General features: G+C 37.6%; 1 protein-coding gene across 1 annotated transcript; it reads left to right on the forward strand.

Annotated features, from left to right (window-relative positions):
• The first annotated feature begins 8,480 nt into the window (after positions 1-8,480).
• Positions 8,481-17,729, forward strand: mier3b (mesoderm induction early response 1, family member 3 b). Its single transcript, XM_026322387.1, has 13 exons — positions 8,481-8,552; positions 9,368-9,392; positions 9,631-9,776; positions 9,979-10,101; positions 10,261-10,384; positions 10,802-10,875; positions 11,015-11,087; positions 11,218-11,366; positions 12,749-12,830; positions 13,978-14,072; positions 14,174-14,301; positions 14,461-14,615; positions 14,754-17,729. The coding sequence occupies exons 1-13, from the start codon at positions 8,544-8,546 to the stop codon at positions 15,227-15,229; spliced, it is 1,659 nt and encodes a 552-aa protein (XP_026178172.1). The 5' UTR covers positions 8,481-8,543; the 3' UTR covers positions 15,230-17,729.
• Positions 17,730-18,357: the final 628 nt, after the last annotated feature.

Here is an 18,357-nt window from a genome sequence, read left to right on the forward strand (position 1 = left end):
AGTCTGTATTTATTCTGGTGCCTGTGGAGCCATTGTCCTGGTCAGTGTTTCAAAAACATCCCCTATGTCATTGCTTTGGAGTTTTATTAAATATAAAACACTTCTTTAAAATGTGACAGGGAAGCAGTCATATATCTGCCCTGCAGAATCATCTCCCATCCCACCTGTGAGTCAAATGATGAAACAGTACAAAAGACTACTGCACTGTCTCCCTTTGCTGAGAGGCCCACTTTCTGGGCGAAAATATTTGGTTTGCTTGGTTTTTATCCTTTAAACCCTCTGATGCACCTTCAAAAAAGTCTATGGGAACATTAATGTCCTTTCGACACAAAAATGTGCTTGGGTGCATCAGACGTTAAATTATAAATTAACTTACACAGAGAACCAGAGCCAGATGGCCCAACATCAAAACTTACTGCCAGCCAGAACTAATTATTGGGCTAAAATTACATTCTAATAATTTCTTCCACTGTTCAGCTTTCATGACTTCACCCTAAACTTGTTTCATGTTGTTTTGAATATGAATTATGCAACATCAAAGTAGATTTATGTCATTTATTTGTTAAGCCTGTGCATACAGCACAGTAACGACCAAAAGAAGCTTTATGTAGAGAGATTATTCTTTCTTGTAATCAGGGCAATAGATTTAGCCCTGTCACAAACATTAATTGCTGTAATATATTATTTATTGACCCTGCCATTTTCATTTTCGTGGCCTCTGCGGATGAGCAACATAAAAGATGTGACAGCACGTCCCTAACAGAAATTAGGGTAATACGTAGTGATAATGTGTAATGAGGACATTCTGTGCATGAGCACACATTAGCTGAATAGAAGAGTAAACTGATGAAAACATTTGATGACTCTGCCAATGTTTGTGTTTGCTGAAGCGGCATGTACAGCAAACTTTTCTGTACCTAACAAAAGCACCCTCTTCGGAAGTGTAATTATGTATTATTGCAGGTAAGAACATTCGGGGAGAGAAAAAACAACAGGACAAACACGTGAGGGCCTGCTCAGCTTGTCTATCCTCTGTGCTCCACTTGTACCAGCCCTGACACTTCAGGCCCATGACACATTTTGGCCACTTGGGGGCAGAGTGACAAGCTGTAAATGCCAAAAATGACAAATTCTCACCTTGTAAAGCTGTGAATGTACATTTTATTTACACATCCAGCTGAAAAGGATTAACATCAGCATTTATGTTTTTGTTTTTTTTTCTTTGCTGTAAACATCTTGATGATGCTGGAAACAAACCTAATTAGAGCAGTAAAACTAAGCCAAAACAATAAGCTGAAAGATGCTAAAATGCTGTATAGAGTTGTAGGGCACTGCATAGCTGGAGGATAATTTCATTTCATATTACAGTCATTGTCTCCCTTGTTAATGTAAAAATATTAATTGGTGCAGCTATGAATGTTAAAGTGTTCAGAAAGGAGTGCACTGGAGTTGGTGTCTTTTTTTTTCTCTACACAGTTTGCAGGCTTATTGTTAAGACAGGACAGGAATCAAACAAGAATGCAAATGTTTTCTGCAAGTATTTACCTATAGAGGATGTATCTTATAGCTTTTGCATTTATCAATTTTTATTGGCTACAGAACTAGTTAACATAAATGTGGAAAAAAAAGAATGTAGAAGTTTTGTTCACCCCATGTTCTTTTTTTTTTTTTTGATTCAGGAAAGTGACAGCCTGATCCTTAAACAATGATGGCCAACTTCTTGTATCAACTCATTATTAAAACCCACTGTGTATTTTTCTTGAATTGTTTTGGGAGCCAAGAGTGACAGCACTCCTTTTGGAATTTGTCAACTGTAAGAATGGGTGGAAGTGTTTGAATTTATGTGTACTCAAAAAAGTGAGAATTTCCCAAGTTTTCGGCCTCTACATCTTCTGTTCTCTTCACACGCTGTTCTTGTGCTAGAATCCTAGGTTGCCATGGAGACAGAATCACCCACATGTCTCGTCATGAGGAGCTTTTTTATCCACGATAGCACAGCTGTTTCCTCTATCCTTCACATTTGGTACGTGGCTCAACACTTTGCATATTATGCACAGTTTTTAAATCAAATGAACTTTAGAGCACAACATCCTGCCTAAAGTGTTGAAGACCATTGCCACTGCTGACATAAGTGGCTCAGAGAACTGTCACATGTTGTTAAGTATTTTTTGAGCAATACAACTACATGTTCACAGGCCTGCGCTGCTAGTCTCATACAGGGGAGCTTTGGGAGCAATATATCTAAAATAAAACTTTCAAAAGCAGCATTAACAAATAGAGACATCCTATAGCTTCACTGCTACTGTATCTAACATCTTCTGGATCTTAAATACTCGTCTTTTGCAGGGTAAATAGGTTTTTAAGCCTGTATCTTTATGCAGGAAAAATTAATATGAATTTAACTTTTTTAGAATTGAAAATTATTCAGTAACATCTTTTACGTGTTTACTCTGCATCATTTCCACAAATATGGGCATTTCCACAGCCACAGTCAAGTCATTCAGAGAACTAATCTCATATAAAACACGTGAGTGCATGACGCAAGTTACAGATATATACAAACACCTACACAAGTAGATACTGCGTCTGACTACAGAGAGAGAGAGGAAATTACAGTGCCCACTCAGTTACTCTGCCTTGAAGTGAGCTCTCGCCGCTTGGTGTTCCAATCCTGTAGAAAAATAAAGAGAGCACAGGCTGAACTGCCAAGATTTTACTACATGATTTATACATTTCCAACCTCACTACTGCTTCACTAGCAGTATAGTAGGATATTCATCTATCTGTCTGTCTGTCTATCTCTCTGTCTCGGTCTATCTGTCTGTCTGTCTGTCTGTCTATCTGTCTGTCTGCCTGCCTGTCTACAAGTCAGACAGTAAAAAGTGGACTCTGCTGTGCTGTGATTTAGAGCTCAGTATGGGGTGTGAGTGAAAAACCATTGCTAATACTCAGACTCTTGGTTGTTGCATGCCCTCGAACTTACCAACCTCAGCTTCAATTGAGAAGATATGGCTGATCCCCAACAGGCCTGAGAAGTTCCGTGTACCAACTCATAATGGCTGCATTAAAGCAATGGTGATCAGTGCTTTACAGGTTAATTTCATCAACAAACTCTCAGTCAGGCTACACTTTAGGGTAGTGTACTTAACAATTAATGAAATGTCCCTTATTTTCACAAATTTTCTTTGGTGGATTGAGTTAATGCAAATAATAATTAAATGTACTGAGCTGCATGGTGCTGTTCCATAGAATCCATAATCCATAATTATAGGCACACTATTTCTGAACTGTGCTATTGTAAATTTAGTCCACACGGTGCATTTTCAGGTTATGTACCATCTATCTCAGATAGACCTGAACTGCCAGGTTTGAGAGGCTGGGGCCAGCAGTTGCTAGACCAAATTCATTCACTGATTGGCAAATTTTTCCATCTGTGTAAAAGCAAAATGTGCTGATTTTATATTAAGTTATATTGACCCAACTGTAACATGCCTGACACACATTTAAACAGATGAGCTGTTAAAAAAATCTATTTTTATATCCACAGAATAGATATACTTCCTTGTAGCTGTTGCAGTAATAGCCTTCTTGTATAGCAGATACCTACAGTACTACTACTAATGTGCCCTTAATGCAACTGAAGCACCACTTCAGGAATGGGGTATGCGTATTTAAATGCAAACCCTTTTAGGAATTTCGCTTTTTTTTCTCAAAACCATCTCATGTCTATTTTGACACTAGGGCAATGGCTGGTAAATACCATTCTGCAAACAAATCTTGGAGAGACTGATGGATGTTTTTACAGCAGCCTGGACTCAACTCTATACTTAAGAAAAACTCACCGAACACTCACAAAACAAGAAAGAGGTGTTTGTGCTTGAGCTTCTGGTCATCAATGTGTCCTTACAAAGAGCATACTGGTGTGGATGATACTGTCCTCTACATGCTTCACAGTGCCTCAGAAATGGACAGGAAAAGGAGGATGGGGCCTGATTAAAGCCTTCAGTGACTGCAGTCACAAAAACTGCCTCCTACTGAACACGTCTAAAACCAAGGAAATAGTGGTGGATTTTTAAAGGTCTAAGTTCCCTCCTTAATCAGTCAACATCGATAGTGCTGACACTGAAGTGGTGCCAGCCTACAAATATCTAGGTGTACACCTGGACAATAAGTTGCTCACTGAACAGAGATGTAGTGTGTAAAAAAAGGGCAGAGACCACTTTCCCTCCTAAGATGGCTTGGGTCCTTTGACATCTGTAGGCAGATGCTGCACATGGTAGCAAGTGTGCTTGTTTATGCTGCAGTCTGCAGGGGAGGCATCATGAAGCACAAGGATACAAGGTGGCTGGAAAAACTGGTGGAAAAAGCTGTTTCACTGTATGGAACAAATCTAAACTCAGTGAAAGCTGTGGTGGAGAGATGCACATAGACAAAGGTAGAGACCATCCTGACCATCCCCTTCACAACATCCTGATGGAGCAGAGAAGCAGCTGCAGTGGATGCCTCACCTCACTGTCGTGCAGGACTGAACGATACAGGAGATCCTTCATCCCCACTGCCATCAGGCAGATGACTAACCAACATGAATTGGATTGTTACTATCACTTTCAGTACAAGACCACCTGAAATTCCCTCATCTCACCTCATCTGTTTACTGACTGTAACCCACTTCTATAGCGATATGTGCCACAGTCACAATGACTCAAGATTTTTCTTCACAAATACATCAACATGTGCTACAGAGTACATGTGCCAAAGGATCAAACATACAAAGGATTTTATAAAACACACCATTCATGTTTCTCTCCCCACAGGCCATGATTTCTGTGACATCTTCTGACGTTATCTTACAGTAAGTATGTTACTGACTCAGTTGGATGTAATAGTTATGTAGAACATAAAAATGTGACCCCATTCACCATAACAGTTTGTATTTTTGCTCATCAACAGTGTACACCTAGAACTGGATATTTTCACAAAGGATCCAGCTGCCATGTATTTACTTGATTATCTGGCCACTGCAGTTTCCAGGTTGTTTATATTATTCATTCGAAACATAAACCTCAGCATGGCCAAGTCCTTCAGAAAGATCTGTTGACTTCATAGGACTTGTTCTGCAGCTGTTGACTGTTGAGTGAGCCACATGAGGGGATAAATAGTGCACTTTAAACTGTAAATACATACACATAAACCTGTGTCACTCACTGCACACATTGGAGTTTAATATGATTCACCCAAAAATATCAACACAGCAAGCAGTCGGTGTTCATGCAGTCACTGTTGCAGCGGGTGGTGTTGGGATCACAGAGGAAATGGAAAATGTTAAAGCTGAGTCATGAAGAACCCTGAGCTGTGACACATTGCCACCTGGTGGCCTTGTACTCTTTAAAAGTAAAAGTACCATCTCAACTTGTTTATCTAAAGTGAATAATTTTACAAAGTGAACTTGAATCTGTAAAGGGACAGTAAAGAGGAGTGCCATAGTTTTTCATTAGATTTAATACCTTTCGTATAATTCTATATTCATTTTTTGTGTAAGATAAATGTATATGTATTTGGCTCAGTTTACAGATGCAGGGATGCAGGATTAAATCATACTTTATTCATACTTTGAGACTATGTTTTAGACTTGCAGTTCACTTGGTGTGACATATCACACAAATTATGACCAATAAATATGCAGCTGATGTGTCCATTTGGCCTGAAATATAATCAGTAATTATGAGGGAGTTATTAGTATTACAATGTGTTTTCTGTGCCTCAGTAATGGCAAATCAACTGAGTGGGCAGTTGCTGGACAATCACAGAACCAGTGTCGGTGAAAGCCAGTGTTAATCAGCATCATCCGTTTTAAACTGTAACAATGGATAGTGACCTTTTGTCACTCGCCTTGCTAAAATCTACGTCAGAGGATAACTTCCTGACCTGCCAATTTTACTGATTAGGTGAGGGCGCACTTCTTCCTCGCTACATTGTTCTGTAGAAGTAGGCTTCAAATGGGCTTTCCATTGATTATGATAATCATAATTTTTCCAGAGAGAAGAGAGACAGAGTAATTTCTGCTCTTATTTTACACTTCTTGTACAAGCATGGGGAAACACAAAGATTAAAAGCTTACCACTACTACAAAATGTAAGATAAAGAAAATAAAACAGCAGCAGAAGAGGATTTATTGCGGCATTTGTTCAGCTTAGATATTAGAAGTCTATACAGTATGTGTATGAAAGGTTTTATAACTGTTCAACTTAGAGTCTCTATTATGATCCAGCTAAACAGAGGTAAGCGATTCAGATGTAGCATGTAGAGGGATGTGCTCCTGAACTGTCTAAACCCAGTGACTCATTTGTTTGCAAAGTCCACCAAAAAAGCCCACGCTGCCGTCCCTACACCTTACAGGGCACTCCTTTCAAACACAGAACTGTTTACTTGTGACAGTTTAAAGAAAATATGACAAATTACATGGGATCAACATGTAAACAATCTATAACTTTTTGCTGTATAGTGTAAGTGAAAAGATTGACACTCACCATTTGTGCTGATTATATTATTCTATTATATTTACCTATATATTATATCTGCTCTGCTCATCCTGGATGAGCATGGAAACTATTGTTAGTACCTTTTGCACAAATATCTGCAGATCTCATTCAAGTAACAGCTAATGCAGTGCAGGAGTAACACTAGTACTGTACAGAACAGAGACAGGGAGTTAATTTCACCTTCTGGCTGTCCAGAATGTAAACCTGCTTCGCATCATGACTCTATGATGTTGATAGGATGGTAAAATATAACATCATAGTATTATATTACACAGTTATCAAAACCAGGATGTCAGTGCTGTGAATAGAGTAGCCATGGTTTTAGAGTGCACGTTTGCCCTCTGGTGGTCTATATATTAAATACATTAATTGCTTTGTTTTGATGGGCAGCACTGTTGCCTCACAGCAAGAAGGTCCCTGGTTCAAAACCCATTGGATTGTGCCCATTCTCCAGGTACTCCGGTTTCCTCCCCACAGTCCAAAAACATGTGTGTAGTTGTTCAACTATATGTATAATATTATTGTTATTGTTATTATTGCCTTTTGCACAAATATCTGCAGATCTCATTCAAGCTCATTCATTAATTTCCAGTTTTTAAGTATAAACTAATAAAAAATAATCTAGCTCCTCTAATACCTTATTGTATCCTTTTATATATCCTGAAGATTGATGTATTCAAATTATATTTCATCTCCAATATGATAACCACTGTTCTATATTAAAACAAATCTTCTGAATGTTGCTACAATACCAGAAGGCAGGGATCAAGACAATCCACATTTATAAAAATATAATACTATCATACTTATTAACTACATCCCTTGAACAGTAGATTCGGTAGATGAATCACCATTTCCATTTAATGTAATCTCTCCAACACAAACTCAGATCTCCTTAAATCTTGGTTCCATAGCTGTAATTTGTAAACTTTATCTGTTCATTTATTTTTTGCTTCTGGATTAAACAAATTTAAACAATATGAACTTAACTTTAATGTTAAAATTAAACTTCTAAGTTCCATATAAAATGTATATTGTCATTCTTCTATCACCCCCTGTAAATCAGTTCAATGGTACATGTAGAAGAGCTATCCAGGAGCTGTCCCATAAAGAGATCTTTCCTGCAGGTGATAGGGGCTCACTCAAAATACTATTCTCCATGCTGCTACTTTTTTTTTTTTTGTTGTTTTTTTTAAAAGGCTTTCTCTAACAACAACCAAATGCAGTTTTTCCATTGCTAGATCAGCCTATCAGACCTTATGTATTATACTCAACAAACATAGTTCAATATTATTGATTGTATATATATATATATATATTTTTTTTTTTTTGGGTTTGTAAAGGTGTTGACATTTGGGTTTACATGACTAAAATTGAAATACTGCTGTTAGCCATATATGAAATAGTGTTCAAACAAACGTGGTGGGCTGTATGCCCTTTTGTTGGTACGTTTATTAGAGATCTAAATGTTAGTTTTGTGTTTTTCTTCTTGTGTTTAGTATTAGGCTATAGCATTAGTATTATATTATAACCCAAATGTCAAAAATGTAACATAAAAATCGATACCACAAATTGCTATTTAATGTTATGACATAATCAAAAGCCTCACTATAATAGGAATATATTGTCACAATGATGTTCACAGTGATAACCGCTTTAAAAATGCTCTAGCCCCCCACACTTGCGTGCAGGCAATCAGCTGGGATGTTCCGGGAACACTACGCTCTGGGTGTTCTAGCAAAATGTCTCTGTGTGAGGCACTAACAGGCTAAACGCAATGTTACTGATACATGTTGGGAGGATCGTGGCGGTTTCATATCATACCTGTGTGATTTTTTCCATGGTCACGCCGTAGATTTACAGTTAATCGATGCTTACCGTTAGTTTGATCAGTGCTCGGTTTGGATGACGTCACGACAAGAACGGTCACCTGGAGCTCTGATTGGCTCAGAGCGCTGATCCGGGTATTGCGCTAGAACGAGCTCATTAGCTAAAGGTACCAATATGGCGGAGGTAAGAGGGAAAACAGGGGAGAAGCAATCGATCTTAAATCGATATTTTTAAAATTTGTGTGTTGTATTTTTCATTTTTACACTATCGATTGAAGAAATTTGGGGTTTTCCCTTCTATATAGCGTGTTTCGTGTCATAATTGTCAATTTTATTCCTCCAAAATATGCTTGAATGTCCGGACCGATCCTTCACTACCAGGCCGCTGCGCCTTCGCTCTCAGCTGCTTTGGGTTAGCGGCTGTAAATTGATACGTAAATTTAACGTTAGCAAACAGATTACACCGAGCTTGTGATGAATGGAGACTTGTTTTATTCCACTTAGTCTCACTTAGAGACGCCAATATTTTTAAGACACTTCAACTATTATCGATTGTAGTGCCGTGGAGACGCATTTAGTGTTTACATTTTTGCATAACGTTAACATTAGGTTTGGTGTTAGCTTGCTGGCTAGCTGACGGTTTCAGGAGCCGACACTGCATAAATCCTACTGTCTCTCTGAAGACATTCTTCTAGTTTAGCTCCGATTGTGTCTCCCGAAAATATACTTTTGATTCAAGGTTTTAAAACGCCTGTTTGGTCAGAAGTCCCCTCTGTGAGTAGCGTTCATTCATGGCTATCGTTGTAGCCACCTATTGGAGGTAATGTTAGCGATAAATACCGCTCAACTAACGTTATTTTGGGTGCTCAAAACACAGAACATCAGAGGCATTTTTCTAACTCAACATGCTCTAATATTTAAAGTTCACCGCCTCCATATTAGGTGAACCCATGTTTCAACTGTTATAACCATTCATGCTCTGGTTTTATTCTTTTGCAGGCTTCCCTAGGGAGTTCAAGTCCAGGTAAGAAAGTGGCCGCTTTAAATTGAATACCAGTATGTACAGTTTGTGTTTTAACTTTTTGTGATTTAATGGGGTGACTTTGCATGGCAGCATTATCAAGATGAAATTCTAGTGTTTCACATTGTAGCCATGTGAACGTGTCCTTATCTGTGAGTTTTTTTATTTACACATTGTTGTTGAAGCTTGAGTGTGATGGCTGAGACATTTGTTTCTTTTCCTTCTCTGTCTTCTCACTCAGTTGGCTCTTTATCGTCAGAGGACCATGACTTCGACCCAACAGCAGAAATGTTAGTTCATGAGTATGATGATGAGAGGACTCTGGAGGAGGAAGAATCTCTGGATGGAGGGAGAAACTTCAGCTCTGAGATTGCAGATCTGGAAAAGGTAAACTAAAAATTGTATAAACACCTTAAAATGTTGTGTATACATGTAGTGTTTTTTTTTTTTAAATAAAAGTATTGATTTTAAATAGTCAAATTGGCATTTATTTATATATATATTTATTTATATAAGAGATGTATATACATTTGTGATACCTCTGAAATGAAGTGCTAAGTGTCATTTTGTTTTGTTTTTCTCCACCCAGGAAGGGAACATGCCTTTGGAGGAACTATTGGCCATTTATCGCTATGAAGCCTCAGCAGGCTCCAGTATAGACAGTTCCTCTGGAGACCTGACAGATGAGCTGCCTGACATGACTTTGGACAAGGTAAGTAAATGCTGTTCTGTAATTATGTGATATAGCCAATATTAGGGGAAATTATTATATGTAAATGTATTTGCCTCTGAAATGTAATTCAGTTACATTTCAAAAGACATTCAGTTTATCACCCTTGGTCTGTCTGTGAATATTGTTCTTACTTTATAGGAGGAAATAGCTAAAGATCTGCTGTCTGGAGACTACGAGGAGGAAACCCAGTCCTCAGCTGATGATCTTACCCCTTCAGTCACCTCCCATGAGACCACCGATTTCTTCCCAAGAACACTTCGATGTAAGTAGCCACTTACACTGTATAAAGGCATACCTCCAGGTTTGGATGCATATTTAATCTTATATGTCTGCTTTGTGAGCTTATATGGGAACTTTTTATATTATAAAAATGTGTGAATTCATCAATATTTAGCCTTTAGAAATGCGTCAGTTATGTTTAACACTGATGCTCTAACAACATGCTCTATATCATGTTTGAAATGTTAGCTAGTTTTTCCTGCGTAACTGCTACTGTACTGACAATTTTTTTTATCAAACCTGGTGGTCTATTAGAACACTGTAATATGATCATGTTGAATCTGTTTTGTAATGGTGTAGTGATGTATCATGTACTAAATTTGTACAGTACCAAATCTGTGCTTTAAAATATCAGGTCTTTGGCATGCTACTAGAATTCAGCGTGTTTATTATTTTGTAGCCAATGCTATCTCTGACGGCGATAAAGAGTCGGAATGTGATGATGATGGCCCAAGCCCTGAGGACTCTAGAAAGGTAAATGACATGTTTAATTTTGGGACACATTAAGAGAGGGACAATTAAAGTTTGCTCCATGTTGGAAATTTAATCAGTACTGTTTGCTTTTGTGTTTTAATGTGTAATATATTTGTTTTTTTTTGTTTTTTTTTTAAAGGAAATAATGGTGGGATCACAGTACCAAGCGGAGGTTCCTTCTTGCCTCTGTTACTACAAAGATGGGGAGAAAGGTAACTGCTGCTTTTCTATTTTCAGCATGCATGCCTGATCTGTTGTTTAATGTGATGCTTTCAGTGTCTCTAGCTGTACACTAAAGACGATGATGACACAATGTGGCTAATCTTAATGTAATGTACATAGTGTATGAAGATGATGATGAGTTATTATGGAGCCCTGGGACATTACCAGAAAACAAAGTTAGAAGTTACCTGTCTGAGGTGCTGTCACGGACAACAGATGAGAAAACAGGATGTGACAAACCAGGGACGCATGTTCGAGACAATGAACAGGTCAGTCACGTCTTTATTACGCCTTTCATGTTAATGTTTTTGAGCTCATGTAGTCAACACCTTTTGATTAGCTTTTATTTACCTGTGCTTCGAATTCTTCAGAGTATTTCTTAATTCTTCTGATTATTAACCCTCAGTGGTCGTCAAATGTGCTGTTGTGTTTTGTGGCATGTCCTGATAACACCAAAATTAACTTAAATTAACCCATCAGCTTTGATCGCACAGATAAAAGCAATATATCATTCGAATCTGTAAAGGGTCTAGTTTTATTTGTATGCACTCATAATAACAACAAAATGCTGTGCTTTTGTAAAATAGACAGTGTGCGCTCTGTCACTGTCACCTGTCTTTATAGACACTTAAATAAAACCTGAATCTCAGCAAATACTTGCCTCAAAAACATGAGAAATATATGCATAGAAAGCTTGAAATGTATTCATTAAAATGAAACAATTCAAGTCGAAAACAGATCTTTTTATTTGATCTGTATGAAAGTCAGGAGTGGCACGGTTTCTCCTGTCTTACCTCATTATAGCTAGTGTGATCATGCTGAGCGCACTGTTCATATGGAAATAATCTGAGGTGAGCCAGGTAATTATGTGCATGCACCTAATAAATGACATGAAACGTTAAACTTCATCATGGAATTTACTCACTTTTTCTGCGCATTTCGACGATGGCACGCTACACGGGTGAAGAAGCGCTTTGTATGGTTCTGGACAGCGACACAGAATTTACTTTGTCCTCAGTGTTAAAACGCGACTCAGATGACAAGTGTTTGCATCTGCATTGCAGTAATTCCCTCTCAGCCAGATTCCTGACTGAAAGTCTTATTATGCCGCTCATTGTGCCGCTCATTGTATTTGTTTCCTCAGGTAAATCACATGATTGTTCACAATCAGGGACACACCCCCTTGCATATGTCTTTATATCTTCCTACTGAAAAAAAGTCTTAGAAAATGTAAATTAGTATATTGTTTTTTGTGAATGAGTGAACAAGGTGATTTTCACATCAATTTCAAACAAACACTCTAGGCTAAATTATGCAGTTCTCCAAAGTCATGTGAACCATTCTGTTTGTGTTTTATGGCCTTATTTCAGTGACTTAAAATTTTTAGTTTTTCACTAACCATGCATAAATGCTTTTCTCAAAAAAAATGCCACTCACATATCATTGTAGCCCAGTTTGTGCTGATTACAGTGTTATCAGACTTTAGCCATTAATATGTTTAAAAGAAACTGAAAAAAGCACAAGTTGTCAGGACATATCAAAACTTGTCCAGGGCCCCAAAACACCCTTAGACCCAAGAGGGTTGATTTCTAAGGCCACTTTGATTTGTTTTGGATATTCCAGTTGTGACCATTCCACTCTTTCCACATAGGCTTTGTATGAGCTTGTCAAGTGCAACTACAACACCCGTGAAGCCCTTGAAAGATACTGCAGCTGTGTAAAATCCTCAAAAGGTAAGCAGAGAAAATAGGCTCCCTGTCATTTCTGACATGAGGCAAATGTCACTGATACTTTAATAGCGTTTAACACATTGTTTGGCAAAAAAAATTGACAAATATGATTCTTGTGATTGGTTGCTTACATTTGTTATCCCAGCCACAGTAGCTATAATCATAGAAATAGACTTTTGGCAATTCATGTGCACAGGGGTATTCTCCAAGAAAATATACGTTTCCTTTTAGGTCTAATAAAATGCTGTGCTTCTCAGTCAATATTGTACTGTGTAGAGGTCAACACAGGTACATTATGGCAGCTGCTGGGCAAAGTTTAGTCAACGGTTTTTCTTCTGTTGGATTATGAATGTCCACAGCAAACATCAGGCCCATCCAGCAGTTGAGTCCTCATCATTTGTGAGGTTGCACATGAGCAGGCAGGGAAGGTTTTTATAGTACATCTAACAATAATCTTGTTAAAGCACATCTTAAGGGGAAAAGAGGGAAAATGATTAAAGACAAGTAAAATGCATTGAGAAAGGGAAAAGTATGTTTAGAATGGGGAAAATTCTGAGCATACTTTTATACATGACTCATTCTTTGACAGGTTAGATTTTACTGTGATAAGACCTTCCCCCATCTCACCTTTGAAATTATTCTCCGGAACATTTCAGCATTGACTGAGAACCTATTGTTTTTCTTTTTTTAGTTCTTACCTTTTTCATATGATGCAAATGTTTACTTGTTTTAGTGTACTTTTTAGTAAATTATTACTGCTGCACTGATGCTTAGTGTGAATGTTGTCATGTGACAATTAATACCATTAATTACATGAACCAGCAGTATATTGCTGCATATTTTGGTGCCCTTTTGTGCTGTTTATATTGGCTTTACCCATAACCCAAATGTTTCTAATATGTTGGCCACTTAATTGTTACAGAACTGTATCTATATGCATTGTACAGTTCTTTTTTTTTTTTTTTTTTTTTTTAAGTCAGTGTGGCAGGAACTTGTTTGGAGTAAACGAATTCCAGACTTCTTTATTTTTGACATTTAATTTAGTTTTGGGTGGTGGAAAGATGAGATTGAAAAGCTAGCCTTTTGTTTTCACAAGGACCACCTGGTTGTATACAAACAGTGTATGAATATATTTCTGGTTTCATTTCAGAAAAATCACCTCCGTGGTCAGAAGAGGAATGCAAGAACTTTGAACATGCACTACAGATGTATGACAAGAACTTTCACCTCATACAGAAACACAAAGTGAGTCTTATAAGTTCTTACACAAGTGTTTCAAAGTACACATATGAAGTATGAAGGTTTCACATTTGTAACTTTTCCTACTTTTTTTTTCTCACTGTTAGGTCACAACACGAACGGTAGCAGAATGTGTGGCGTTTTATTACATGTGGAAAAAGTCCGAGCGCTTTGACTTCTTTGTGCAGCAGACTCGGTTTGGGAAGAAAAAGTACAGCAGCTATCCTGGTGTAACGTGAGTGGCAGAAGATGATTCATTATATCTGTTTGCAGATTTGTGCTTAATGTTTAATACAGTGGACTCTAAAAATGTAAGAAGGACATACTATTTGAAATAAATATACCCTTTAAATTCAATATGTTTTTTTTTTTTTTTTTTTTTGTCTGTATGTAGTGACCTGATGGACAGGCTGGTGGATGAAGCAGAGGGACTGGCAGTGGACAGTTCATCCTCTGTGTGTTCAGGAGCAGGGGGAGGAGGAAGGCTGGAGACTACCACAGACCAACAGCTCAGCCTGCTCAACTCCATCACAGCCAGCGACCTCACAGGTCGGTAAAAAAAAAAAAAAAACTAGAAATTCATGATAGCATCATAGATATTGTCTTAATTTGTTAATGTCTTCCCTTAGTCAACGTGCTGTTGTCTTCTTTGACTTGATGTTAATCAATTGTCCTGTCTCTTTGCAGCTTTGAGTAACACTGTAGCCACAGTGTGCAGCCCTGCAGAGGTTAGTTGCCTGGACTCCTACAACTTTCCTCCATTGGAAAGTCTCCATCGTGGGTCCCTGAACCACGATGAATCCCTTGGGTTCCCTACCAATGGTGCAGACCCTGACTGCCTCAACATGCTTGACGCTGGCTTCTATCACTCAGACCTGGGCCAACTAGGAGGAGTGTGTGTCAACAAGGACTGCGAGCGGCCCTCCAAAAGACTCAAGATGGCGCTGCCTGACTCATTTATCAATGATGTGTCCGTAGGTAACCTTGGAGTGGACTTTGAGGCGCGAAGGACGACGACGCACCACCACAGAATTACTGGCGCCAAAATGGCAGTGTCTGTCACAGACTTTGGGAGCTTGGCTGGCAGCGGTGAGCCCAATGGGTTTCTGGGACCACATGCACGGCACCACACACAGCACACTGCAGCACTTCAGTCAGAGTGATCTTCCTCTTCTACCTTTTTGAAACCCCTTATCCCGCTTGTACATAAGACTGACCTCACTGGAGAATTCAATTTGTTTAAATTCTAGATATATATATATATCTATATATATATATCTATATATATGTATATGAATATACTTTTTTTTCATTTTTTGTGTAATATGACATCAGTGATGTCTATCATATAGAGCTAAAATCTTGATTTCTCTCAAGAGTTTATATAGCCATTTATTTTATTTTTGTTTTGCGGTCTTGAAATGTTGAACGTCCATGTACAGCGGGGCCCAGAGGCTGCAGGAGAGTTGTCTTCCTCCCTCACACCTACACACATCTTCAGAGTTACAGTATGTTATCCTGCCATTCTTGTCAGCTGCCAAAACTGGCTTAATTTTCTGGCTCTAGTGTTTGTTGTTTGACAGGTGGTACTTTTGAAAATTTTATATAGTGTTTGGTTTACAGGTATGTTTCAGTAACCAGATTAGTGCAAATGGTTTTATTTGTCCCCAGATAAAACTGGCTACATATTGTATGAAGAGCAACACTAGCATGGAGATTAGTTTGAAGAGCAGGCAGCACTGCGGCTTCAGCTGCTAAGGCCTTCCAAGCTGGCTTTCTTTACTGTTCGTTTTCTCCTGTGGAAGCTTGTTTCTGCTTCGTCTGCTTACGTTCTATTCTAAGCAGCAAAACCGGAACACAAGAACGTTTCCAGCGGTTCACGGTTTTTATCTTATGCCGTCATACTCAAATTATAGCTCCTAAATGATAGTTGTTCTAGTACATTTTTTAAACAGGTGATAAAGAATGCTTGTGTAGAGTAACATAATGGGAGTATTGCCTTGTTTTACCGATATTTAATTTTTTTTTTTTTTTTAATTGAATTGAATTTAATGCTTATTTCTAGGAGGATGTCAGTCAGACAGGCAAACCGTAACAGCAATATTGCAATGCAAAAATATTGGTTGGGTTAATAGCCATTCAAACAGAAATCATCAGGCTCAGTAAAGTATGTATTTATTGCATGTACTCTTATGTTTAAAGGTTTTGTTTAATGCTTTAACTCATGCACGCTTAGAATATGTCCTTCAGTTGTGTAGAAATGTTACAGTATGTTTCCAAATCAAGTTAGCGCCATTTTCTGACAACTTAGCAACCTCGGTCAAACCTGCTAGCAGCATTCTCTTTATTTAAAGCCACTCTGATTTTGTCTTCAACTTCTGCCTAATCTATACTGACTAGAGAATGCCTTGTATAATCTGGTCCACAATTTCTTGGAGTCTAGTAGTAGAGAGGTGCTGCTTTCTGAACTGTTGACTGAAGTCTGTAATTGTGAAATGTAAAATGTTTAGCAGGTCATTGTCAGTTGATTGGATGCAGTAGTAGTGTTTACTTAATTTATCTATGCATTGTGCTATGAATAATTAGTTTTTTTCAGGGGTACAATATATTTGTCATGTCCGCAGATCCAGTGTTTCACTATTGCGTGTACAGACAGGGTTCATGTCTCACCACAAGTTCGATCAAGTTTTCAGTTTTCAAGCCCAGCATCACTGAAGATATTCATGTCTGCATTTTATGTAAATAATTAGCAAATAGCCTTTAAAAAGTCTATTAACTGACCTCTTACACTTGTGAATTTGTGTCAATACAAAGGTTTTTATTTGATTCCTTGTCAAAAAGGCAATAATTTGTAGATATGTACAGATATTTTGGTTTCACATTTTACAAGTTGACTTTTTTTATTTTTTATTTTTTTTGGCAAGTCATGATACCCGAACATCAGGACACAGCTGAAATCACGCATGTCAGCTGTATGTCTTTCTCAACAACCACTAAAAATGGCTTTACCTGGAGATGTATTGATATTAGTCAATGTTGCATTTTTGCAGCCATGTGTAAAAGACACTCGGTTTTCTTTCGTCGAAAAAGAAAAAAAAAAATCTTTTTACATGTCTATATTTGTCTTGATGGTAAAGGGATGGCTGCTGCTCTAAGTATGTGAAGAGCTAGTTTATCTTTTAATGCAATGTGCATAATGCAGTAGGTCCTCCATGCTCTTCTAGCTTTAGCAGTGCAGTGATATTTATTTCACCTGTGGTTTGTACAAAGAAAAACTGTCAGAATGTAAAGGCCATTAAGTAGTAGAAGTAGGTTTTTCACCTCCCTGTGAACTCTCAAAAATGTGATATTTTATTGATATCTGGTATGAGACGTGTGTGCAGGAAAGCACTAAACAAATTTATTTTATATTTTGTATTGTGTTTTGAAGTTTAAAAAGAAAAAAAAAATATAGCAATTGTGGTTTTGAAAAAGAAAACTCAGTCCTTTGAAAACAAAAACACCTTTGTGAATAAAAACCTACAAAACTTAAAAATGTATATCCAGAAATATAGACAATCAAAAACTTCACTATAAGACATGTTCAAAAAGCTATCTATTGTTTATAAGAATTGTACATAGACATTGAGTTGTTTTTTTTTTTGTTTTTTTTTTTTTGTTTTTTTTTTTTCTTTTGTTAAACATTATTTTGTATTTTTTGTTGTTCTTTAATACCTTGTGTACAGATCCAGAAATAAAGCTCTGGAAAAGGTTCAGAAAAGGTGGCATTTGACTTATTTTACTATTGCACCAAAAAAATTTAAAAGAATATTTAAGGGAAAACGTAAGTGAAATTTATGGGAAATTTTTAAGGGAATATTTAGGCAATTTTAAGGGGAAGTTTACAGGCAAATTTGAGGAAAATGGGGAATTTTAAGGGAAAATTTAAAAAACAATTTAGGGAAAATTATGGGCAAATTTAGGGAAAATGTAGGAAAATTTGGGGGAAAATATGTATTTTTCAAAGTGTAAAAATACGTTTCAGGGCCGTATGTATTTTTCAAAGACCAGACGTACTTTCCAGAGACCAGTCGTATTTTTCTGGGCCAGTCGTATTTTTCAAAGTCCAGTCGTATTGTACATACACCTGTTGTATTTTTAATTAACCACGTATTTTTTTTTTTTTTTTTGTATTTTTTTCCTCGCCGCCGGATCGTCGTGGAGTTTTTTGAGTGTCCGAATGATCTTAGGAGTTATGTTGTTAGGGGCTATGTCCTCCTAGCAGGGTCTCCCAAGGCAAACAGGTCCTAGG

Source organism: Mastacembelus armatus, chromosome 9 (genome assembly GCF_900324485.2).
Source record: "Mastacembelus armatus chromosome 9, fMasArm1.2, whole genome shotgun sequence".
In the NCBI taxonomy this organism is placed as follows: domain Eukaryota; kingdom Metazoa; phylum Chordata; class Actinopteri; order Synbranchiformes; family Mastacembelidae; genus Mastacembelus; species Mastacembelus armatus.